This window comes from Nerophis lumbriciformis, linkage group LG33 (genome assembly GCF_033978685.3).
Source record: "Nerophis lumbriciformis linkage group LG33, RoL_Nlum_v2.1, whole genome shotgun sequence".
Classification (NCBI taxonomy): Eukaryota; Metazoa; Chordata; class Actinopteri; order Syngnathiformes; family Syngnathidae; genus Nerophis; species Nerophis lumbriciformis.
Window position 1 is genome coordinate 25,428,713 of NC_084580.2, and position 26,288 is coordinate 25,455,000.

The 26,288-nt window shown below is 39.9% G+C and overlaps 1 protein-coding gene across 4 annotated transcripts in view; it reads right to left on the reverse strand.

Annotated features, from left to right (window-relative positions):
- Positions 1–1,444: 1,444 nt before the first annotated feature.
- kiaa1217 (KIAA1217 ortholog) overlaps positions 1,445–26,288 on the reverse strand; it is a 106,463-nt gene continuing 81,619 nt past the window's right edge. For 2 of the 4 annotated variants that reach the window (XM_061928263.1, XM_061928267.1), the window contains 13 exons: positions 26,058–26,200; positions 22,171–22,346; positions 18,854–18,990; positions 18,490–18,637; positions 18,156–18,429; positions 13,684–13,845; positions 13,482–13,599; positions 10,072–10,198; positions 9,919–10,003; positions 6,122–6,271; positions 4,223–5,902; positions 3,400–3,510; positions 1,445–2,519 (listed from right to left, as the gene is read on the reverse strand). In XM_061928263.1, coding sequence (XP_061784247.1) covers positions 4,250–5,902; positions 6,122–6,271; positions 9,919–10,003; positions 10,072–10,198; positions 13,482–13,599; positions 13,684–13,845; positions 18,156–18,429; positions 18,490–18,637; positions 18,854–18,990; positions 22,171–22,346; positions 26,058–26,200 — 3,173 coding nt within the window. In that variant the 3' untranslated portion in view covers positions 1,445–2,519; positions 3,400–3,510; positions 4,223–4,249. Of the gene's footprint in view, positions 2,520–2,579; positions 2,831–3,399; positions 3,511–4,222; positions 5,903–6,121; positions 6,272–9,918; positions 10,004–10,071; positions 10,199–13,481; positions 13,600–13,683; positions 13,846–18,155; positions 18,430–18,489; positions 18,638–18,853; positions 18,991–22,170; positions 22,347–26,057; positions 26,201–26,288 lie in introns of those variants that run through there. The other 2 variants (XM_061928265.1, XM_061928264.1) reach the window with 2 other exon arrangements.

Consider the following 26,288-nt stretch of genomic DNA (forward strand, 5'->3'; position numbering starts at 1 on the left):
GAAGGCGGGGTACACCCTGGACAAGTCGCCACCTCCTCGCAGATTTTCCAAAATTGATTTTCGCGATTCAAATATTACTTTGTTACATTTGTTTCATTTTGTTAAACTTTAAGAACACGACAAAAAGTTTGCGACATTTGAAAACGTAACAACTTCCTGGCGTGCTCCGACAGTTTTGTGACTTCGTAAAAAAATTATAATAAAATTAAAATAAGATTTAACAAAAAAAGATGCCATTTGTTCCACTTGCTAACTTCTACGCAATGTTTGTATTATACACACACACACACACACACATATATATATATATATATATATATACACATATATATATGTATATATATATATATATATATATATATATATATATATACATATATATATATACATATATATATATATATACATATATATATATACATATATATATATATATATATATGCATATATATGTATATATATATATATATATATATATATATATATACACATATTATAAACATAAAATATCTCTAATACAAAAATGTAAACATAATAATAATAATATACATTATTCACAAACAATAATTATTGACAAAATAAAATTTCCTGTCAGCATAAAAAATGAACATTTTAAGGAATGATGAAATGAATGAATATTTATGTTTTGATGAAAAATGATATTGTAATATTTGCATGTGGTGTTATTTACAACAATAAAGTACCTCATATTTGAAAGATATACTTTATTGTGATCATATTTAGTCCATTGCTATCTTATTAGCATATTTTGCAGAGTCATATTTTCGTATTTGATACATACTTTAGCATATTAGCAAGCTAACGTTAGCAAACTAGCTTCTTTTTCCTAGATCATAAAGGTCATAACCTTTGGTTGGCATGCTAACATTAGCATCTTTTGTATTAGCTAATGTTTGAGGTATGCACCTTACAGTCATGTATTTTGCTACTTGATGCATGCTAACTGTTAACATTTTAGCATGCTAACGTTAGCATGCTAGCAATATTTTTTTTAAATCTAAATTTGCAGGTGTAAGCCTCAGAGGTCATATCTTTTGAAACCTGACGCCTGCTAACTGTTAGCATTTGAGCATGCTAATGTTAACATGCTAGCATTTTTTTTTAAATCTCATTTTGCAGGTGTAAACTTTAGAGGTCATATCTTTTTGATACCTGACGCCTGCTAACTGTTAGAATTTTAGCATGCTAATGTTAGCATTTTGAAAAAAATCTTAATTGGCAGGTGTAAGCCTCAGAGGTCATATCTTTTGATACCTGCTAACTGTTAGCATGCTAGCTTTAAAAAAAATAAATCTTATTTTGCAGGTATATGCTTCCAAGGTCATATATTTTGATACCTGACGCGTGCTAACTGTTAGCATTGGAGCATGCTAACGTTAACATGTTAGCATTAAAAACATTTTTTTTTTTAATTCTAATTTTGCAGGTGTAAGCTTTAGCGGTCATATCTTTTGATACCTGACGCCTGCTAACTGTTAACATTTTAGCATGCTAATGTTAGCATGCTAGCAATATTTTTTTTTAAATCTCATTTTGCAGGTGTAAGCCTCAGAGGTCATATTTTTTTGATACCTTACACCTGTTAACTGTTAGCATTTTAGCATGCTAATGTTAGCATGTTAGCATTTTTTTTAAATCTAATTTTGCTGGTATAAGACTCAGAGGTCATATCTTTTGATACCTGACGCCTGCTAACTGTTAACATTTTAGCATGCTAACATTAGCATGCTAGCAATTTTTTTTTTTTTTAATCTCATTTTACAGGTGTAAGCCTCAGAGGTCATATCTTTTGATACCTGACGCCTACTAACTGTTAGCATGCTAGCTTTAATAAAAAAAAATCTTATTTTGCAGGTATATGCTTCCAAGGTCATATCTTTTGATACCTGACGCGTGCTAACTGTTAGCATTTGAGCATGCTAATGTTAACATGCTAGCTATTTTTAAAAATCTCATTTTGCAGGTGTAAGCTTTAGAGGTCATATCTTTTGAAACCTGACACCTGTTAGCATTTTAGCATGCTAATGTTAGCATGTTAGCATTTTTCTTAAATCTAATTTTGCTGGTGTAAGACTCAGAGGTCATATCTTTTTGATACCTGACGCCTGCTAACTGTTAGCATTTGGTGAAATGGCCCTTCTGTGTTATCATGACTCATAACTTAGCATGTTTGGTTTGTTGTGTTAGCATGTTTGGTTTGTTGTGTTAGCGTACTTGGTGGCTAGCAGCGCTGTGCGTCGCTACCTTTGACGTATTTCCTGCTGCGAGTAGCGCCGTTGGACAAAGACGCCGGGAGACTCCGCCCTCCATGACTCGCCACCACGGCGTGCAGGAGACAGGAGGAAGGGGAGGGGGAGCGCGGCGAGGACGAAGACGAGGAGCACGGTGAGGACGAAGACGAGTAGCAGGTGAGCTGAGAGGCGGAGCCAGAGGCGGAGCCAGGGCGGCGCTGACGCTTGCTCCGGTGAGGTTCACGGTCGGGAGTCGGCGGGACTCGACTAGACGAGGGGAGCAGACGAGTCAAATTCAGGGACGGGATCAGAGACTTGGGCCAGGAAGAAGGCGGGCCAAAGGAAGGGGAAGAGACGAGAAGGTGTTTTCTGCCCGAGGAATTGGAAGACGAAGCGGTGAATGGCGAAGAGGAGGAGGAGGAAGAGGAAGCGGCTTCCGAGCAGTGAGGCGTGGCTACGGAGTCGGTAGAAGGAAGCTCCGCCCCCAAACTACGACACAGGGCGGGAATCTTAGACGCACGCAACGCTGCGCCTGATTGGTTCAAATCCTCAGCCACTCGACAACGTCTGCAGTCGGCCTGTAAACAGGAATACTGCATGTCAGCCTAGTACTAGTACTTTGTGTACTAGTACTTCAAGTACAAGGACTGTATGTCAACCTAGAGTTAAAAGGAACAAGAGAGTTCCTATTAACTCTCCAGTTGATAGGAGAGTTTTGGTGCTATAGTTGACATTGCGGTCCCTGGGTTTGGCTGAATTGGCGCTAACTCCTGGAGGGTCTGAACAAGCATGCGGTACCGACTGTTTGACACACGGTTCCAAAGATTCAACGGTAGGCGCCCGCATCGTTTCAACAACTGGGGGTCAAAAAGATAAACACAGTAAAGTATCCACAACTCACTGCAAGTCCACGGACAATGGCTCTCGCCAATGAACATGCAGGGTCAAAGGACACTCGGGTGTGGTAGCAAGATCACGGAGTGGATAGAAAGAAGGGAAGAGGAAAATGACGACAAGAGAAAACCAAATGGCAACAACCCGAGTACAACATCTTAACCTATAGAAACCACTAGGAAACGAGGCCGCTGAAGTTCTCAGTTGGAACATGGCTGCACTTTTCTGTTCTGTTTGAGTTCCTGATATTTACCTGACTGGGTTTCTTCTGGGCAGGCTTGGGCGCCTTCTCAGGTGAGCCTGAAGAGGGAATTGAACGACAAGACGTGGTGATGTGGGATCGCTGGGCCGAAGAGCCGGTGGTCTGTTAGGATGATTTCCGGAAGGAAGAGAGGAGAGCGTACAGAGTCAGGTCAGTAAATGAGAAGGTAAACCTTGGTCATTGCTGATAGTGAAACCCAGGAAGGCCGACAAGACAAAACATGGTCTGGAAGATGCAGAAAAAGCTGAAAGTGGTTTGGGCAAGAGGTAGCTACACCCTGGACCCACGGTCTTATACTGAAATGAAACTACAGGCACCTCATTTGAGAGACCTCTGCCAAGTTTAGGTCTTACATGACCACCAAAAGGTTGAAATACTTCGGAATGGTACTTAATGGTGGCCGTTGATGCTAAAGAGCTTGACCGCCAGTCGAAGACCTATCAAAGTCACCCTGTGAATGGCCAGAGACCGGTCCAGGTTGTAGTTCGCCTCTTGAACAAAATGCAGAAGAGAGGCAGTACGAACATGTGAGCAGAAAGCTGCATTTGTCCACGTGTGAAGTGACTTCAAGCCAGTAAAGTTGCAAATGAAAACACTGAAGGGTTTTTGGAAAGGGTGTTTGCTATCAGGATGGTGATCTTCCTATTAACGACCAATCCAAGGATGTTACAGACGGAACATAGACCTGCCCTGGTCTTTTTCTAGCATGGAATTGTAAAATAAGCTTTTTCCTGCTAGCGTAGAGAAACCCTCACCAGAAACCCCAGAACACCAAAGTTTCCATCACCAATGAAACTAACCGGCTAGGTCAAACCTGTTTCTTGGTAGAGGATTTCACTGGTTAGTTTGGAGGTTGTGGTTTGACCCTCTTGCTCTTGGGTGAATTTGGGCTGGTGGGGATCTCAGGGGCCGGCCTCTTTGATGGGCTTCCTTCCCTCTGTCGCCTGACCTTGCCTGAAGAACGAGCCCTGTCACTGGAGGAAGAGACGGGCAATGCAGCAGGAAAGGGAGCCACAGAAGAGGAAGACCTTCTGAAACTGTCCTTGCTGATTTCCAGACGTTTAATGGACTCATCTAAACTGTCAAAGGAGTTTGACGTTGTCTTACTCAGCTCTTCTGCTTGGCTGTGGGACTTGGGCTTAAAGACGTGTTCACTGGTAAAAGAAGAATCTGGACTAGTTCCATTGAGCTTGTCATGGCTGAGGTTTTGTTTGGACCCAGGAATCCTAAACCTGCCAGATTTTTTGCTCAGTTTCTTGGACTCAGGCTTTCGGTCTGATGTCGTTACTTCCTCTTGTTTCGGTACAGCCACTTCAGGAGTCTTCTTTTCGGTTTTCCCTGATCGAATGGTCAGGCCAATACTAGCCAGTTTGCTTTTGGGAAACTTGAATTTAAATTTAGTCACTGCCTTGCCTGGTTTACTCCTGTCTTGGTTTCCATCCACAGAGTTATCTGTTTGAGGTCGGTTTGGCAGTGAAATGTCTTTGGATCCTGAGCTTATATTTGCTAAGGAGACTTGCTCAACATCCTCCTCTTCCACAGGACTCTCTGGAGAAACAATCCGATCCAGATCCTCCTCTGATTCAAAGATCGTAGACAGGCGCTTAAAGTCTGACTGAAGGTCATTAAAGGGCTGCTTGTCATTGTCCTCAAAACCTTGGTTATCATAAACCCGACCAATGGGCTGCACCGCTTTTCCTAACGCTGCTGTTGTTTGGGTGCCAGAGACATTCACTCGGTCCAGATCTTGTTCTTTGGACAGTGCTCTGATTTTTTTCTTTGCCAAGCGAAGGGCAATCTTACTGGCTGGAGGAGGTGGGGGAGGTGATCCCCCTTCGTCTAAAATATCAGGACTCAAACTCCCTTCTTCTTCAGAGTGCTGCAAATCGAGCTTTTGGGTTGGCTGCTTGCCATTTCCGTCCGTGTCTGCATTTGGGTCCTGCTTACGGTCTGGCGACGATTCTTGGACACAAACACCTGAAGCTTGTGGTCTTTGCAGCGTTTGCAAGTCTGATGAACTGCGAGCACACTTCTCAAGCTCAGCAGCTATTTCCGTGCCTGTTGTTAAAATCGTGTTTTCTGGGATTGAACGGACGGTTGCCCGATCACCCGTTCTGGCCACCCGAGACACGCCATCTTTATCTTGGCTCAAACGTTCCTCGATGTTTTGGACTTGATCATTTTTGGAGACTGCACTTGGAGGTTCCTCACTCTTCGGAGTCCGCATAACGTTAGACTTCGATTCGTGTTCGACTATTTTGTTTTCTTCGTTCTGGTGAGACCCTTGCCCAGATTTATAGACTCCCCCTGATGCGACAGTCATCGAATGGTAGTCAAGGCAACCACTAGGAGGTTCTACATGGGACTTTGACTTGGTGTTCATTGTCGGCGAGGGATTCTGACCAGGCACCTTTGCTTCTGGAAGTGTCTTTGGTTGGACTTCGAACATACCTTTCTCACTTGGCAAAGTACTGCTGGGCGTTTCTGGAGTAACCTAAGATGAATTGAGATTAAATAATGAATCAAATATTGTTTATATCAGCTTCAAATGTCACCAGTTCTAAGAATATAAACAGTGCACGTCTACATGGACCTGACCCTGGTCAGAGCCTTTCTACTCGTGAGGTTGTACCCTAAAACCCATAGTTTCTGCAAAGTGGGTACGTTAACTGGTAAAGAAGCCTTTATGCTTTCATACTCTACCGTATCGTACCGTTCTGTACTGTACCTGCAGTTCTTTCATAAACCTCCGGCCAGCTTCATGGTCCGCAGGAGCGTCCACAGGTTTAGGTCTGACTTCTGGTGCTTGTCTCGGGGGTTTAGCTTGAGGAACAACAGACGTCTCTTTGTCTCCCACGTCCTTCTGCAGAGGAACACACGGACATGAATCATGTCTGTGTGGTACTTCAGGTACACCTGGAGATGGTTTATGTCATGTGACGGACAATATATGTTAGGGATCATGAAAGATGCGGGAGCTGAAAGCTCTACGGAGCTGGCCGGGTGTATGGAGAACCGGAATGATTGGAGACGCCGTTGGAAGCTCGTCTGAGGACGACTGAGAGAGATCATGGATTATTAAAAGAGGTGTTTGGTGTACTTTGGTCCCCAGGTACTGGAGGTGTTTGATGTACTTTGGTCCCCATGTACTGGGGGCCTGGAGATATTTAGTGTACTTTGGTCCCCAGGTACTGGAGGTATTTAGTGTACTTTTGTCCCCAGTTACTGGGGGACTGGAGGTATTTGGTATACTTTTGTCCCCAGGTACTGGGGGCCTGGAGGTATTTAGTGTACTTTTGTCCCCAGATACTGGGGGCCTGGAGGTGTTTGATGTACCTTGGTCCCCAGGTCATGGGGGACTGGAGGTATTTGGTGTACTTTGCTCCCAAGGTACTGGGGGCCTGGAGGTATTTAGTGTACTTTTGTCCCCAGGTACTGGGAGACTGGAGGTATTTAGTGTACTTTGGTCCCAAGGTACTGGGGGTCTGGAGGTATTTAGTGTACTTTGGTCCCAAGGTACTGGGGGCCTGGAGGTATTTAGTGTACTTTGGTCCCCAGATACTGGGGAAACCTGGAGGTATTTAGTGTACTTTGGTCCCAAGGTACTGGAGGACTGGAGGTATTTAATGTACTTTGGGCCCCAGATACTGGGGGCCTGGAGGTATTTAGTGTACTTTGGTCCCAAGGTACTGGAGGACTGGAGGTATTTAATGTACTTTGGGCCCCAGATACTGGGGGCCTGGAGGTATTTAGTGTACTTTGGTTCCAAGGTACTGGTGGTATTTAGTGTACTTTTGTCCCCAGTTACTGGGGGCCTGGAGGTATTTGGTATACTTTTGTCCCCAGGTACTGGGGGACTGGAGGTATTTAGTGTACTTTTGTCCCCAGATACTGGGGGCCTGGAGGTGTTTGATGTACCTTGGTCCCCAGGTCCTGGGGGCCTGGATGTATTTAGTGTACTTTGGTCCCCAGGTACTGGGGGCCTGGAGGTATTTAGTGTACTTTTGTCCCCAGGTACTGGGGGTCTGGAGGTATTTGGTGTACTTTTGTCCCCAGATACTGGGGAAACCTGGAGGTATTTAGTGTACTTTGGTCCCAAGGTACTGGAGGACTGGAGGTATTTAATGTACTTTGGGCCCCAGATACTGGGGGCCTGGAGGTATTTAGTGTACTTTGGTTCCAAGGTACTGGTGGTATTTAGTGTACTTTTGTCCCCAGTTACTGGGGGCCTGGAGGTATTTGGTATACTTTTGTCCCCAGGTACTGGGGGCCTGGAGGTATTTAGTGTACTTTTGTCCCCAGATACTGGGGGCCTGGAGGTGTTTGATGTACCTTGGTCCCCAGGTCCTGGGGGCCTGGATGTATTTAGTGTACTTTGGTCCCCAGGTACTGGGGGCCTGGAGGTATTTAGTGTACTTTGGTCCCCAGGTACTGGGGGCCTGGAGGTATTTAGTGTACTTTGGTCCCCAGATACTGGGGTCCTGGAGGTATTTAGTGTACTTTTGTCCCCAGATACTGGGGGACTGGAGGTATTTAGTGTACTTTGGTCCCCAGGTACTGGGGGCATGGAGGTATTTAGTGTACTTTTGTCCCCAGGTACTGGGGGTATGGAGGTATTTGGTGTACTTTTGTCCCCAGGTACTGGGGGCCTGGAGGTATTTAGTGTACTTTGGTCCCCAGGTACTGGGGGCCTGGAGGTATTTAGTGTACTTTGGACCCCAGGTACTGGGGGCCTGGAGGTATTTAGTGTACTTTGGTTCCAAGGTACTGGTGGTATTTAGTGTACTTTTGTCCCCAGTTACTGGGGGACTGGAGGTATTTGGTATACTTTTGTCCCCAGGTACTGGGGGCCTGGAGGTATTTAGTGTACTTTTGTCCCCAGATACTGGGGGGCTGGAGGTGTTTGATGTACCTTGGTCCCCAGGTCATGGGGGACTGGAGGTATTTGGTGTACTTTTGTCCCAAGGTACTGGGAGACTGGAGGTATTTAGTGTACTTTGGTCCCAATGTACTGGGGGCCTGGAGGTATTTAGTGTACTTTTGTCCCCAGTTACTGGGGGCCTGGAGGTATTTGGTGTACTTTTGTCCCAAGGTACTGGGGGCCTGGAGGTATTTAGTGTACTTTGGTCCCCAGGTACTGGGGGCCTGGAGGTATTTAGTGTACTTTGGTCCCCAGGTACTGGGGGCCTGGAGGTATTTAGTGTACTTTGGTCCCAAGGTACTGGGGGCCTGGAGGTATTTAGTGTACTTTGGTCCCCAGGTAATGGGGGTCTGGAGGTATTTAGTGTACTTTGGTCCCAAGGTACTGGGGGCCTTGAGGTATTTAGTGTACTTTGGTCCCAAGGTACTGGGGGCCTGGAGGTATTTAGTGTACTTTGGTCCCAAGGTACTGGGGGCCTGGAGGTATTTAGTGTACTTTGGTCCCCAGGTACTGGGGGCATGGAGGTATTTAGTGTACTTTGGTCCCCAGGTACTGGGGGCCTGGAGGTATTTAGTGTACTTTGGTCCCCAGGTACTGGGGGTCTGGAGGTATTTAGTGTACTTTTGTCCCCGGATTCTGGGGGCCTGGAGGTATTTAGTGTACTTTTTCCCCCAGGTATTTGGTGTACTTTTGTCCCCAGGTACTGGGGGCCTGGAGGTATTTAGTGTACTTTGGTCTCCAGGTACTGGGGGCCTGGAGGTATTTAGTGTACTTTGGACCCCAGGTACTGGGGGCCTGGAGGTATTTAGTGTACTTTGGTTCCAAGGTACTGGTGGTATTTAGTGTACTTTTGTCCCCAGTTACTGGGGGCCTGGAGGTATTTGGTATACTTTTGTCCCCAGGTACTGGGGGACTGGAGGTATTTAGTGTACTTTTGTCCCCAGATACTGGGGGCCTGGAGGTGTTTGATGTACCTTGGTCCCCAGGTCCTGGGGGCCTGGAGGTATTTAGTGTACTTTGGTCCCCAGGTACTGGGGGTCTGGAGGTATTTGGTGTACTTTTGTCCCCAGGTACTGGGGAACTGGAGGTATTTAGTGTACTTTTGTCCCCAGGTACTGGGGGGGTGGGGGTATTTAGTGTACTTTGGTCCCCAGATACTGGGGGACTGGAGGTGTTTGATGTACCTTGGTCCCCAGGTCATGGGGGCCTGGAGGTATTTAGTGTACTTTGGTCCCCAGGTACTGGGGGCATGGAAGTATTTAGTGTACTTTGGTCCCCAGGTACTGGGGTTCTGGAGGTATTTGGTGTACTTTTGTCCCCAAATACTGGGGGCCTGGAGGTATTTAGTGTACTTTTGTCCCCAGGTACTGGGGGCCTGGAGGTATTTAGTGTACTTTTGTCCCCAGGTACTGGGGGACTGGAGGTATTTAGTGTACTTTGGTCCCCAGGTACTGGGGGACTGGAGGTATTTGGTGTACTTTGGTCCCCAGGTACTGGGGGACTGGAGGTGTTTGGTGTACCAAACCAGAATACATTGAAGGTGTGAATAAAGTATTGGTGTGACATTCAGTCAAGGCACCTGGACACACCTGTGATCCAGCAGCTTCCTTCCTGGCGGTGAAGAGAACTTCTCCAGTCCTTCCCGCGGCTACACCGCTGCTGAGGGCCTGCGACCTGACAAACAACGACCACCCAATAAAAATCACGGATTCCACTCCAGTCATGCATACTGATCAGCAGACCTCCTCGGGGGACTCGGGGAACTGTGACCCGGGTCGGGACTCGGCTTCTTCTCCACGCTGGGTCGCCGAGGTTTCTCCACCTGCGTCCGGGGGCTCCGTCTGCTGCTCGGAGACGCTTCTGCTTCTGCTAAACGAGTCGAGCAACAACGTGTCATCGTTACTACTAAGGTCTTGTCTGTTGTTGCGCCCTACAAAGTGTTTACGCTTTAAGTATTACACACCAGCTTAGTGCTAGTTCTTATGAACACATTTGGAGGCGCTGCAATCGCCATGTCAAATCACCAATGCTAATCAGTAGCATCAAGCTAACACGTTTGTTTTTATCTTTCGATTTAACTCCGAGGTGCATACTTGCAAAACAAGCTGGCATGCTAACATTAATATGCTAACAGTTAGCATGCGTGAAGGCACACTGTTTTTGACTCCGAGGCGCAAACGTATCAAATTAGCTATAAAGCTAGCATGCTAACATTATTATGCTAGCAGTTAGCAAGCGTAAAGCAACACTATTTTTTTAACTCTGAGGTGCATACCTGTAAAATTTGCTTAAAAGATAGCATGCTAACATTATGATGCTAACAGTTAGCATGTGTAAAGGGACACTGTTTTTGACTCTGAGGTGCAAAATTTGTAAAATTATCTATAAAGCTAGCATGTTAGCAGTTAGCAAGCGTAAAGCAACACTATTTTTGACCCTGAGGTGCATACATGTAAAATTTTCTCAAAGGATAGCATGCTAACAGTCAACATTCATCAAGTGACAAAATATTTGACTCTAAGCTAAAAAAAGATAGCATGCTAACATTATTATGCTAGCAGTTAGCATGTGTGAAGTGACCGTTTTTTTTTTATTCTGATGTGCATACCTGTAAGAATTTGCTCAAAAGATAGAATGCTAACATTAATATGCTAACAGTTAGCAAGCGTAAAGTAACACTATTTTTGACTCTGAGGTGCATACCTGTAAAATTTGCTATAAAGATAGCATGCAAACATTATGATGCTAACAGTTAGCATGTGTGAAGTAACACTGTTTTTGACTCTGATGTGCAAATTTGTAAAATTAGCTATAAAGCTAGAATGCTAACATTAAAATGCTAACAGTTAGCAAGCGTAAAGTAACACTATTTTTGACCCTGAGGTGCATACCTGTAAAATTTGCTATAAAGATAGCATGCAAACATTATGATGCTAACAGTTAGCATGTGTGAAGTAACACTGTTTTCGGACTCTTATGTGCAAATTTGTAAAATTAGCTATAAAGCTAGAATGCTAACATTAAAATGCTAACAGTTAGCAAGCGTAAAGTAACACTATTTTTGACTCTGAGGTGCATACATGTAAAATTTGCTCAAAAGATAGCATGCGAACATTATGATGCTAACAGTTAGCAAGCGTAAATTAACACTATTTTTGACCCTGAGGTGCATACATGTAAAATTTTCTCAAAAGATAGCATGCTAACAGTCAACATTCATCAAGTGACAAAATATTTGACTCTGAGCGGTGTGCCTACAAAATAAGCTAAAACGATAGCATGCTAACATTATTATGCTAGCAGTTAGCAAGCGTAAAGCAACACAGTTTTTTTTAACTCTGAGGTGCATACCTGTAAAATTTGCTATAAAGATAGCATGCAAACATTATGATGCTAACAGTTAGCATGTGTGAAGTAACACTGTTTTCGGACTCTGATGTGCAAATTTGTAAAATTATCTATAAAGCTAGCATGCTAACAGTTAGCAAGCGTAAAGCAACACTATTTTTGACCCTGAGGTGCATACATGTAGAATTTTCTCAAAAGATAGCATGCTAACAGTCAACATTCATCAAGTGACAAAATATTTGACTCTAAGCTAAAAAAGATAGCATGCTAACATTATGATGCTAACAGTTAGCAAGCGTAAATTAACACTATTTTTGACCCTGAGGTGCATACATGTAAAATTTTCTCAAAAGATAGCATGCTAACAGTCAACATTCATCAAGTGACAAAATATTTGACTCTGAGCGGTGTGCCTACAAAATAAGCTAAAAAAGATAGCATGCTAACATTATTATGCTAGCAGTTAGCATGTGTGAAGTGACCGTTTTTTTAACTCTGATGTGCATACCTGTAAAATTTGCTCAAAAGATAGCATGCTAACATTAATATGCTAACAGTTAGCAAGCGTAAAGCAACGCTATTTTTTAACTCTGAGGTGCATACCTGTAAAATTTGCTAAAAAGATAGCATGCAAACATTATGATGCCAACAGTTAGCATGTGTGAAATAACACTGTTTCTGAATCTGAGGTGCAAATTTGTAAAATGAGCTATAAAGCTAGCATGCTAACAGTTAGCAAGCGTAAAGTAACACTATTTTTGACCCTGAGGTGCATACATGTAAAATTTTCTCAAAAGATAGCATGCTAACAAGTCAACATTCATCAAGTGACAAAATATTTGACTCTGAGCGGTGTGCCTACAAAATAAGCTAAAAAAGATAGCATGCTAACATTATTATGCTAGCAGTTAGCATGTGTGAAGTGACCGTTTTTTTGACTCTGATGTGCATACCTGTAAGAATTTGCTCAAAAGATAGCATGCTAACATTAATATGCTAACAGTTGGCAAGCGTAAAGCAACGCTATTTTTAACTCTGAGGTGCATACCTGTAAAATTTGCTCAAAAGATAGCATGCTAACATTCAACATTCATCAGGTGACAAAATATTTGACTCTAAGCTAAAAAGATAGCATGCTAACATTATTATGCTAGCAGTTAGCAAGCGTAAAGCAACACTATTTTTTAACTCTGAGGTGCATACCTGTAAAATTTGCTATAAAGATAGCATGCAAACATTATGATGCTAACAGTTAGCATGTGTGAAGTAACACTGTTTTCGGACTCTGGTGTGCAAATTTGTAAAATTAGCTATAAAGCTAGAATGCTAACATTAAAATGCTAACAGTTAGCAAGCGTTAAGTAACACTATTTTTGCCTCTGTATTATTTGCTAGAAAGATAGCATGCTAACAGTTAGCATGTGTCCAGTAATACAATATTTGACCCTGAGGCGCACACCTGCACAATGAACTAAAAAGCTAGGATGCTAACATTAGCACGCAATACGGAAACGTCAATTTTGTCAATCCGGGAGGGAACCCCCAAAAATTTTTAGTTAAGCTCGTAACACAGATGAATGATGCGGACACGTTTGTTACTGGACACCCTCTAATATGCCTTGGAGACTTTGTGCGTGTAAGTAATATATAATATTTGTTTACACTTTCTGCTCCGCCGCTCCCAGTCTGTGGAATGCTCTCCCTGACCACCTGAGGGCACCACAGACTGTGGACGCTTTTAAAAAAGGCTTAAAAACCCTTTTTTTTTTTAAAAAAAAAAGCCTTTTTATAGATGTATGCATACTAGTTTCCGGGGTGGACTTGGTCAGGCTGGCCCGGGCCTCCCGGAGGACTTGGTCCAAGTCCTCGGTGACCTGGGAGGTCCGCTTGGGACTTCCTTCCGGACTTTCTCTCCCTGCAGTCTGTCCACGACACACAACGTTCACTAGTGAGCACACTTTGTACGGTTGTCATGGAAACCTTCAGCTATATATAATACAAGTCACCTCGGGGGCTCTGCTGGCGTCCTGGACACAAGTCTGGACCTGGTCCGAGGTGTGACTGGGTTCTGGCACACTGGACCTGTGAACTTCACTGGAGCGGACGGTGTCAGGACCACCGGGCCGCTTCTGCAGGGCGGGGCTTCCCTCTCGACTGCGAGGACTCACCTTCAACACACGCTCTAGTAAACACTTTTGCTTTCACTTTCACTTTCACTTTCGTTTTCTACACACATTCCAATTGGCCCCAAATACTAAATCTCTTCAAGATGTGACATTTTCATTAACATTCTCATATTAGCATGCTAATTTTTTTTTTTTTTTTTATTTTTGCTAAGTTTGCAGGTATACGAATGCTACCGGTTAGCAAGCTAACTTTTTATTTATTTTTATTTATTTATTTATCTATTTTTTAGCTAATTTTTATAGGTATACACGAGTCATAGTTTGGTGCTTTATGTATGCTAACATTAGCATGCTAACATTTTTCAGATATTCATCACAGAGTAATATATTTTGGTACTGGACACATGCTACCGTTAGTATTTTAGCATGCTAAAATTAGCATGCTAACTTTTTTTTAATACAACTTAATGTCCTATTTTTTGGTATTTCACTAATGCTAGCTGTAAATGGGCTTTTGTTAGCATAATACTGTTAGCATGTAAGCTTTTTTAAATTTTTAGCAAATTTTGCTCATAATTTTTATTTGCTTTTATTTTTTATTTTGCAGGTATACACCTCAGTATCTTATATTGTGTTACTTGGCGAATGCTACCTGTTAGCATTTTAGCTAATTTTTATAGGTATACACGAGTCATAGTTTGGTGCTTTATGTATGCTAACGTTAGCATGCTAACATTTTTCAGATATTCATCACAGAGTAATATACTTTGGTGCTAGACACATGCTACCGCTAGTATTTTAGCATGCTAACTTTTTTTTAAAGACAACTTAATGTCCTATTTTTTGGTATTTCACTAATGCTAGCTGTAAGTGGGCTTTTGTTAGCATAATACTGTTAGCATGTAAGCTTTTTTTTTTATTTTTAGCAAATTTTGCTCATAACTTTTATGTTTTTATTTGCTTTTATTTTTTATTTTGCAGGTATACACCTCAGTATCTTATATTGTGTTACTTGACGAATGCTACCTGTTAGCATGCTAGCATTTTTTTTTTTAGCAAATTTTTATAGGTATACATGAGTCATAGTTTGCATGCAACGTTAGCATGCTAACATTTTTCAGATATTCATCACAGAGTAATATATTTTGGTACTGGACACATGCTACCGTTAGTATTTTAGCATGCTAAAATTAGCTCGTAGCTTTTTATAAACACCTTAAAGTCCTATTTTTGGTATTTCACTAATACTAGCTGTAAATGGGCTTTTGTTAGCATAATACTGTTAGCATATAAGCTTTTTTTAATTTTTAGCAAATTTTGCTCATAACTTTTATGTTTTTATTTGCTTTTATTTTTTATTTTGCAGGTATACACCTCAGTATCTTATATCGTGTTACTTGACGAATGCTACCTGTTAGCATTTTAGCTTTTTTTTTTTAGCTCATTTTTATAGGTATACACGAGTCATAGTTTGGTGCTTTATGTATGCTAACGTTAGCATGCTAAGATTTTTCAGATATTCATCACAGAGTAATATATTTTGGTACTGGACACATGCTACCGCTAGTATTTTAGCATGCTAACTTTTTTTTAAGACAACTTAATGTCCTATTTTTTGGTATTTCACTAATGCTAGCTGTAAATGGGCTTTTGTTAGCATAATACTGTTAGCATGTAAGCTTTTTTTTTTTAATTTTTAGCAAATTTTGCTCATAACTTTTATGTTTTTATTTGCTTTTATTTTTTATTTTGCAGGTATACACCTCAGTATCTTATATTGTGTTACTTGACGAATGCTACCTGTTAGCATTTTAGCTATTTTTTTTTTAGCTAATTTTTATAGGTATACACGAGTCATAGTTTGGTGCTTTATGTATGCTAACGTTAGCATGCTAACATTTTTCAGATATTCATCACAGAGTAATATATTTTGGTACTGGACACATGCTACCGTTAGTATTTTAGCATGCTAAAATTAGCATGCTAGCTTTTTATAAACACCTTAAAGTCCTATTTTTGGTATTTCACTAATGCTAGCTGTCAGTGGGCTTTTGTTAGCTTAATACTGTTAGCATGTAAGCTTTTTATTTGTATTATTTTTTATTTTGCAGGTATACACCTCAGTATCTTATATTGTGTTACTTGACGAATGCTACCTGTTAGCATTATAGCTTTTTTTTTTTAGCTAATTTTTATAGGTATACACGAGTCATAGTTTGGTGCTTTATGTATGCTAACGTTAGCATGCTAACATTTTTCAGATATTCATCACAGAGTAATATATTTTGGTACTGGACACATGCTACCGCTAGTATTTTAGCATGCTAACTTTTTAAAAAAATACAACTTAATGTCCTATTTTTTGGTATTTCACTAATGCTAGCTGTAAATGGGCTTTTGTTAGCATAATACTGTTAGCATGTAAGCTTTTTTTAATTTTAAATTTTTAGCAAATTTTGTTCATAACTTTTATGTTTTTATTTGCTTTTATTTTTCATTTTGCAGGTATACACCTCAGTATCTTATATTGTGTTACTTGACGAATGCTACCTGTTAGCATTTTAGCTATTTTTTTTTTAGCTAATTTTTATAGGTATACACGAGTCATAGTTTGGTGCTTTATGTATGCTAACGTTAGCATGCTAACATTTTTCAGATATTCATCACAGAGTAATATATTTTGGTACTGGACACATGCTACCGTTAGTATTTTAGCATGCTAAAATTAGCATGCTAGCTTTTTATAAACACCTTAAAGTCCTATTTTTGGTATTTCACTAATGCTAGCTGTCAGTGGGCTTTTGTTAGCTTAATACTGTTAGCATGTAAGCTTTTTATTTGTATTATTTTTTAGCTAATTTTGCTCATAACTTTGATTTTTTTTATTTGCTTTTATTTTTTATTTTGCAGGTATACACCTCAGTATCTTATATTGTGTTACTTGACGAATGCTACCTGTTAGCATTATAGCTTTTTTTTTTAGCTAATTTTTATAGGTATACACGAGTCATAGTTTGGTGCTTTATGTATGCTAACGTTAGCATGCTAACATTTTTCAGATATTCATCACAGAGTAATATATTTTGGTACTGGACACATGCTACCGTTAGTATTTTAGCATGCTAAAATTAGCATGCTAACTTTTTTTTTAAGACAACTTAATGTCCTATTTTTTGGTATTTCACTAATGCTAGCTGTAAATGGGCTTTTGTTAGCATAATACTGTTAGCATGTAAGCTTTTTTTTTTTTTTTTTTTAATTTTTTTTAGCTAATTTTGCTCATAACTTTTATGTTTTTATTTGCTTTTATTTTTTATTTTGCAGGTATACACCTCAGTAGCTTATATTGTGTTACTTGACGAATGCTACCTGTTAGCATGCTAGCTATTTTTTTTTAAGCTATTTTTTATAGGTATACACGAGTCATAGTTTGGTGCTTTATGTATGCTAACGTTAGCATGCTAACATTTTTCAGATATTCATCACAGAGTAACATATTTTGGTACTGGACACATGCTACCGCTAGTATTTTAGCATGCTAACTTTTTTTTTAATACAACTTAATGTCCTATTTTTTGGTATTTCACTAATGCTAGCTGTAAATTGGCTTTTGTTAGCATAATACTGTTAGCATATAAGCTTTTTTAATTTTTAGCAAATATTGCTCATAACTTTTATGTTTTTATTTGCTTTTATTTTTTATTTTGCAGGTATACACCTCAGTATCTTATATTGTGTTACTTGACGAATGCTACCTGTTAGCATTTTAGCTATTTTTTTTTAGCTAATTTTTATAGGTATACACGAGTCATAGTTTGGTGCTTTATGTATGCTAATGTTAGCATGCTAACATTTTTCAGATATTCATCACAGAGTAATATATTTTGGTACTGGACACATGCTACCGTTAGTATTTTAGCATGCTAAAATTAGCATGCTAACTTTTTTTTAATACAACTTAATGTCCTATTTTTTGGTATTTCACTAATGCTAGCTGTAAATGGGCTTTTGTTAGCATAATACTGTTAGCATGTAAGCTTTTTTTAATTTTTAGCAAATTTTGCTCATAACTTTTATGTTTTTATTTGCTTTTATTTTTTATTTTGCAGGTATACACCTCAGTATCTTATATTGTGTTACTTGACGAATGCTACCTGTTAGCATTATAGCTTTTTTTTTTAGCTAATTTTTATAGGTATACACTAGTCATAGTTTGGTGGTTTATGTATGCTAACGTTAGCATGCTAACATTTTTAAAGACATTTTTCAGATATTCATCCGAGAGTAATATATTTTGGTACTGGACACATGTAGTAGTTTGCATTTCTTGTTCAGCACTTTTCAAATGCTACCTTAGCCACGGTTGGTAGGTCTCGTCCGTGGGTGGGCGTCAGGGGCGGACTATGCTGGTGGGCTTGGATCACGGTGGTCTTCACTCGGCGTGTTGAGACCGGAGAACCTGGGCCTGCAAACACCAGCTCAGGCTGCGCTAAAGTGGAAGGTAGACCAGGTGGAGCCCGGTTTCGGGGCTGCGGTTTCGGGGAGGTGTGCGGACTCCGCTCCTGGTCCGCTTCCAGGACTCTTACGGACTCCCCCCTGGCTGCGGGACTTGATTCCGACACGCATCTGATGAAGAAAGAGATGTGAGTCGGAGGCTTGAAGAAGGAAAGAAACAGGAAGAAGTACCTGCGGAGGGAGCTGAGAGCTTCAGTCAGGGCTTTGACCCTCTTCAACATGGAGTCCATCTTCTGGGGCTCCTCCTTCAAAAACCGCACCGCGTCCATCTCCAACCGGAGCATTGAGCGCATCTTCACTTGCAGTTCTGGAAACTCTTCTGGAGGACAAACACACGGAGCCATTATTTCTACTTCTTTAGTCCTTCTTTCTCCAACCAGGACTCTGGTCTGTTTTTTAGCATCTATGAGGTCAGAACTGAACCCATTTAGGTCCTGGACGGCTCTGGGGGATTGCAGAAGAACCCAGTGGTACCAAAATGTTAGGTAGTTGCACATTTCCCTTCAACCCAGTCTCCACATTGGACTCCACTGACCTTTCAGGGCGGCGAGGGTCTGGCCGACTCTGCGCAGGTTCACCGCCCCCTCCTCCACGTCTCTCAGGGCCGTGGGCACGTGGGCAGGAAAAGAAACGCCGCTCGTCTGCAAGCGACTCACGTACGCCTCCAGGTGGCTGCAAGAGACAAAGCAGAGATGGTGAAGCAGCACCATGTAGTCCAGACCACGGACACGTCGGAAGGGGTTTGTCTCGGACAGACTCGGTACACCGGGGTCCGGTTTTGTCTCGGACACATTCAGGACACTAAGGTTCGATTTTGTCTCGGACAGAATCGGGACACCAGGGTCCGGTTTGGTCTCGGACAGACTCGGGACACCGGGGTCCGGTTTTGTCTCGGACAGATTCGGGACACCAGGGTTCGATTTTGTATCGGACAGACTCGGGACACCAGGGTCCGATTTTGTATCGGACAGACTCAAGACACCAGGGGTCCGGTTTTGTCTCGGACAGACTCGGGACTCCAGGGTCCGATTTTGTATCGGACAGACTCAAGACACCAGGGGTCCGGTTTTGTCTCGGACAGACTCGGGACTCCAGGGTCCGATTTTGTATCGGACAGACTCAAGACACCAGGGGTCCGGTTTTGTCTCGGACAGACTCGGGACACCAGGGTCCGATCTTGTATCGGACAGACTCAAGACACCAGGGGTCCGGTTTTGTCTCGGACAGACTCGGGACACCGGGGTTCGGTTTTGTCTCGGACAGACTTGGGACACCGGGGTCCGGTTTTGTCTCGGACAGACTCGGTACACCGGGGTCCGGTTTTGTCTCGGACAGACTAGGGACACCGGGGTCCGGTTTTGTCTCGGGCACATTCAGGACACCAAGGTTTGATTTTGTCTCGGACAGACTCGGGACACCAGGATCCGGTTTTGTCTCGGACTGACTCGGGACACCTGGGTCCGGTTTTGTCTCGGACAGATTCGGGACACCGGGGGTCCGGTTTTGTCTCGGACAGACTCGGGACACCAGGGTCCGATCTTGTATCGGACAGACTCAAGACACCAGGGGTCCGGTTTTGTCTCGGACAGACTCGGGATACCAGGGTCCGATCTTGTATCGAACAGACTCAAGACACCAGGGGTCCGGTTTTGTCTCGGACAGACTCGGGACACCGGGGTTCGGTTTTGTCTCGGACAGACTTGGGACACCGGGGTCCGGTTTTGTCTCAGACAGACTCGGTACACCGGGGTACGGTTTTGTCTCGGACAGACTCGAGACACCGGGGTCCGGTTTTATCTCGGACACATTCAGGACACCAAGGTTTGATTTTGTCTCGGACAGACTCGGGAGGCTGGGGTCCGGCTTTGTCTCGGACAGCCTCGAGACACCGGGGTCCGGTTTTGTCTCGGACAGACTCGGGACACCGGGGTCTGGTTTTGTCTCGGACAGATTCGGGACACCGAGGTACGATTTTGTATCGGACAGACTCGGGACACCAGGGTCCGGTTTTGTCTCGGACAGACTCGGTACACGGGGTCCGGTTTTGTCTCGGGACACCGGGGTCCGGTTTAGTCTCGGACACATTCAGGACACCAAGGTTTGATTTTGTCTCGGACAGACTCGGGACACCTGGGTCCGGTTTTGTCTCGGACAGATTCGGGACACCGGGGGTCCGGTTTTGTCTCGGACAGACTCGGGACACCAGGGTCCGATCTTGTATCGGACAGACTCAAGACACCAGGGGTCCGGTTTTGTCTCGGACAGACTCGGGACACCGGGGTCCTGTTTTGTCTCGGACAGACTCGGGACACCGGGGTCCGGTTTTGTCTCGGACAGACTGGAGACACCGGGGCCCGGTTTTATCTCGGACACATTCAGGACACCAAGGTTCGATTTTGTCTCGGACAGACTCGGGACACCAGGGTACGGTTTTGTCTCGGACAGACTCGGGACACCAGGGTACGGTTTTGTCTCGGACAGACTCGGGACGCTAGATAACCTTAGTCGTAGAAGGGGCCTGAGTCTACCTAAGTTGTTGACTAGAGAAGGACCTGAGTCTACCTGAGTTGTTGACTAGAGAAGGACCTGAGTCTACCTGAGTTGTTGACTGGAGAAGGACCTGAGTCTACCTGAGTTGTTGACTAGAGAAGGACCTGAGTCTACCTGAGTTGTTGACTAGAGAAGGACCTGAGTCTACCTGAGTTGTTGACTAGAGAAGGACCTGAGTCTACCTGAGTTGTTGACTGGAGAAGGACCTGAGTCTACCTGAGTTGTTGACTGGAGAAGGACCTGAGTCTACCTGAGTTGTTGACTAGAGAAGGACCTGAGTCTACCTGAGTTGTTGACTGGAGAAGGACCTGAGTCTACCTGAGTTGTTGACTAGAAAAGGACCTGAGTCTACCTGAGTTGTTGACTAGAGAAGGACCTGAGTCTACCTGAGTTGTTGACTGGAGAAGGACCTGAGTCTACCTGAGTTGTTGACTAGAAAAGGACCTGAGTCTACCTGAGTTGTTGACTAGAGAAGGACCTGAGTCTACCTGAGTTGTTGACTAGAGAAGGACCTGAGTCTACCTGAGTTGTTGACTAGAGAAGGACCTGAGTCTACCTGAGTTGTTGATTAGAGAAGGACCTGAGTCTACCTGAGTTGTTGATTAGAGAAGGACCTGAGTCTACCTAAGTTGTTGATTAGAGAAGGACCTGAGTCTACCTGAGTTGTTGATTAGAGAAGGACCTGAGTCTACCTAAGTTGTTGATTAGAGAAGGACCTGAGTCTACCTGAGTTGTTGACTAGAGAAGGACCTGAGTCTACCTGAGTTGTTGACTAGAGAAGGACCTGAGTCTACCTGAGTTGTTGACTAGAGAAGTACTGAGTCTACTGAGTTGTTGACTAGAGAAGGACCTGAGTCTACTTGAATTGTTGACTAGAGAAGGACCTGAGTCTACCTGAGTTGTTGACTAGAGAAAGACCTAAGTCTACCTGAGTTGTTGACTAGAAAAGGACCTGAGTCTACCTGAGTTGTTGACTAGAGAAGGACCTGAGACTACCTGAGTTGTTGACTAGAGAAGGACCTGAGTCTACCTGAGTTGTTGACTAGAGAAGGACCTGAGTCTACCTGAGTTGTTGACTAGAAAAGGACCTGAGTCTACCTGAGTTGTTGACTGGAGAAGGACCTGAGTCTACCTGAGTTGTTGACTAGAGAAGGACCTGAGTCTACCTGAGTTGTTGACTAGAGAAGGACCTGAGTCTACCTGAGTTGTTGACTAGAGAAGGACCTGAGTCTACCTGAGTTGTTGACTAGAGAAGGACCTGAGTCTACCTGAGTTGTTGACTAGAGAAGGACCTGAGTCTACCTGAGTTGTTGCAGGATGCTCTCCTCAGTGGCCAGGTAGTGCAGTCTCTCCTCCTCCATCTGGACTCGTGGTCCACAAGTCCTGTCCTCGGTCTGAGACCAGCGCTCGGACATCAGCAAGACCAGCTCCTGCTCGGCCATCCGCAGCATGGACCTGGTGCTTTGCTGCTGCGACACCTGTGCAGGGGAGGGACTTTGTGACCACCAACGCTACCGTGACCACGGGATGCAGAGAGCGCAGGCGAGGGGCGGTGAAAGCAGATTTTTAATTGTCTTGAACAGGAGAAAGAAAAAGACCGGCATGGAAGCAGTCAGTCTGTTGACTTGGTGATGTTTTTAATTGGTTTATTATTAATTTACTTATAATGTATTGTTTTAATTGATTTATTATTAATTGACTTATAATATTTTGGTGATGTTTTTAATTGATTTATTATTAAATGATTTATAATGTTTGATGATGTTTTAATTGATTTATTATTAATTGACTTATGTATTGGTGATGTTTTTAATTGATTTATTATTAATTGACATGTAATGTTTTGGTGATGTTTTTAATTGATTTATTATTAATTGATTTATAAAGTTTGATGAAATTTGAATTGATTTATTATTAATTGACTTATAATGTATTGATGATGTTTTTAATTGATTTATTATTAATTGATTTATAATGTCTTGATGATGTTTTAATTGATTTATTATTCATTGACTTACAATGTATTGGTGATGTTTTTAATTTATTTATTATTAATTTACTTATAATGTATTGATTATGTTTTAATTGATTTATTATTAATTGACTTATATATTGGTGGTGTTTTTAATTGATTTATTATTAATTGATTTACAATGTATTGGTGATGTTTTTAATTGATTTACTATTAATTGATGTATAATGTTTGATGACGTTTTAATTGATTTATTATTAATTGACATGTAATGTTTTGGTGATGTTTTTAATTGATTTATCATTAATTGACTTATGTATTGGTGGTGATTTTAATTGATTTATTATTGATTGATTTACAATGTATTGGTGATGTTTTTAATTGATTTATCATTAATTGACTTATGTATTGGTGGTGTTTTTAATTGATTTATTATTGATTGATTTACAATGTATTGGTGATGTTTTTAATTGATTTATCATTAATTGACTTATGTATTGGTGGTGTTTTTAATTGATTTATTATTGATTGATTTACAATGTATTGGTGATGTTTTTAATTGATTTATAATGTATTGATGATGTTTTAATTGATTTATTATTAATTTACTTATAATGTATTGGTGATGTTTTTAATTGATTTATTATTAATTGATTTATAATGTTTGATGTTTTAATTGATTTATTATTAATTGACTTACAATGTATTGGTGATGTTTTTAATTTATTGATTATTAATTTATTTATAATGTTTTGATGATGTTTTAATTGATTTATTATTAATTTACTTATAATGTATTGATGATGTTTTAATTGATTATTAAATTCCTTGTAATGTATTGGTATTGGTGACTAATTTACTTATGTATTGGTGGTGTTTTTAATTGATGTATTATTAATTGATTTATAATGTCTTGATTATGTTTTAATTGATTTTTTATTCTTTACTTATTATGGTGATGTTTTTAATTGATTTATTATTAAATGATTTATAATGTTTGATGATGTTTTAATGGATTTATTATTAATTGACTTATAATGTATTGATGATGTTTTTAATTGATTTATTATTAATTGACTTATGTATTGTGATGTTTTTAATTGATTTATTATTAATTGACATGTAATGTTTTGGTGATGTTTTTAATTGATTTATTATTAATTGATTTATAAAGTTTGATGAAATTTGAATTGATTTATTATTAATTGACTTATAATGTATTGATGATGTTTTTAATTGATTTATTATTAATTGATTTATAATGTCTTGATGATGTTTTAATTGATTTATTATTCATTGACTTACAATGTATTGGTGATGTTTTTAATGTATTTATTATTAATTTACTTATAATGTATTGATTATGTTTTAATTGATTTATTATTAATTGACTTATATATTGGTGGTGTTTTTAATTGATTTATTATTAATTGATTTACAATGTATTGGTGATGTTTTTAATTGATTTATTATTAATTGATGTATAATGTTTGATGACGTTTTAATTGATTTATTATTAATTGACATGTAATGTTTTGGTGATGTTTTTAATTGATTTATCATTAATTGACTTATGTATTGGTGGTGTTTTTAATTGATTTATTATTGATTGATTTACAATGTATTGGTGATGTTTTTAATTGATTTATAATGTATTGATGATTTTTTTAATTGATTTATTATTAATTTACTTATAATGTATTGGTGATGTTTTTAATTGATTTATTATTAATTGATTTATGTTTGATTATGTTTTAATTGATTTATTATTAATTGACTTACAATGTATTGGTGATGTTTTTAATTGATTTATTATTGATTGATTTATAATGTCTTGATGATGTTTTCATTGATTTATTATTAATATACTTATAATGTATTGATGATGTTTTAATTGATTATTAAATTACTTGTAATGTATTAGTGATGTTTTTAATTGATTTATTATTAATTTACTTATAATGTATTGGTGATGTTTTTAATTGATTTATTATTAATTGATTTATAATGTTTGATGATGTTTTAATTGATTTATTATTAATTGACTTACAATGTATTGGTGATGTTTTTAATTGATTTATTATTGATTGATTTATAATGTCTTGATGATGTTTTCATTGATTTATTATTAATATACTTATAATGTATTGATGATGTTTTAATTGATTATTAAATTACTTGTAATGTATTGGTGATGTTTTTAATTGATTTATTATTAATTTACTTATGTATTGGTGGTGTTTTTAATTGATTTATTATTAATTGATTTATAATGTCTTGATTATGTTTTAATTGATTTTTTATTCTTTACTTATTATGGTGATGTTTTTAATTGATTTATTATTAAATGATTTATAATGTTTGATGATGTTTTAATTGATTTATTATTCATTGACTTATAATGTATTGGTGATGTTTTAATTGATTTATCATTAATTGACTTATAATGTATTGGTGATGTTTTTAATTGATTTATTATTGATTGACTTATAATGTATTGGTGATGTTTTTAATGGATTTATTATTGATTGACTTACAATGCATTTAATTCAGCACTGCATATGTTCATCAGTTCTTATCATTAAATAACTAATTAAAACTATCATGAACCTACCGCCAGAATGCAGCTGAGGTAGGCTCCAGCACCCCCCGCCACCCCGAAAGGGACAAGCGGTAGAAAATGGATGGATGGATGAATTAAATGATTTAAAATGTATCATATTTAAATAATTAATTAAATGTACTTTTATATGAAATACTATAATGACACATTTAATAAGTGTTTTTTAAATTAATTGACATAATTAGTAATAATGCAAAAATTATTAATCGGTCTAATTTTGTCCCATTTCACCCTCCATAATTGTACAAGCATATTACTTTTCTAATTTTTGTTGTGCAGAATATTTAAATAAGTATTTATTTTGTAATCAGCCTGACCTGCTATTGTACTGTCTCAGGTGTTAATAACCAATACTAATATTTGTTATTAACACTTTTTAAAAACATAAATACTATATGAATATTATCATAATTAGCACTTTTAAAAAAGATGTCATTGTGATGAAACATATTGGGTCATATTGTTGATATCTGCAGTACACAAGACAAATATATTCATAAAACGACATTAACATCATTAAAATTAATACAATAAGATTCAGTTTTGTGACGATTTACTTCCTGTTTACTCCCGGAGGTGATTGCGCAACATCACCTGCAGGTGTCTCAGGTGAGTCAGCTGCAGTCGAAGGTCACACACACTTCTTCTCAGCTGCGCCAAACTCTGCTGGGCTTTGCTCTCGGTGGGCGGAGCCTGACGAGCGACGGAGGCGGAACCTATTCTGTCGCTCATCGCAACTGTTGACCGAATAAGAGAGTAAAATATGTATATATATATATATATATATATATATATATATATATATATATATATATATATATATAT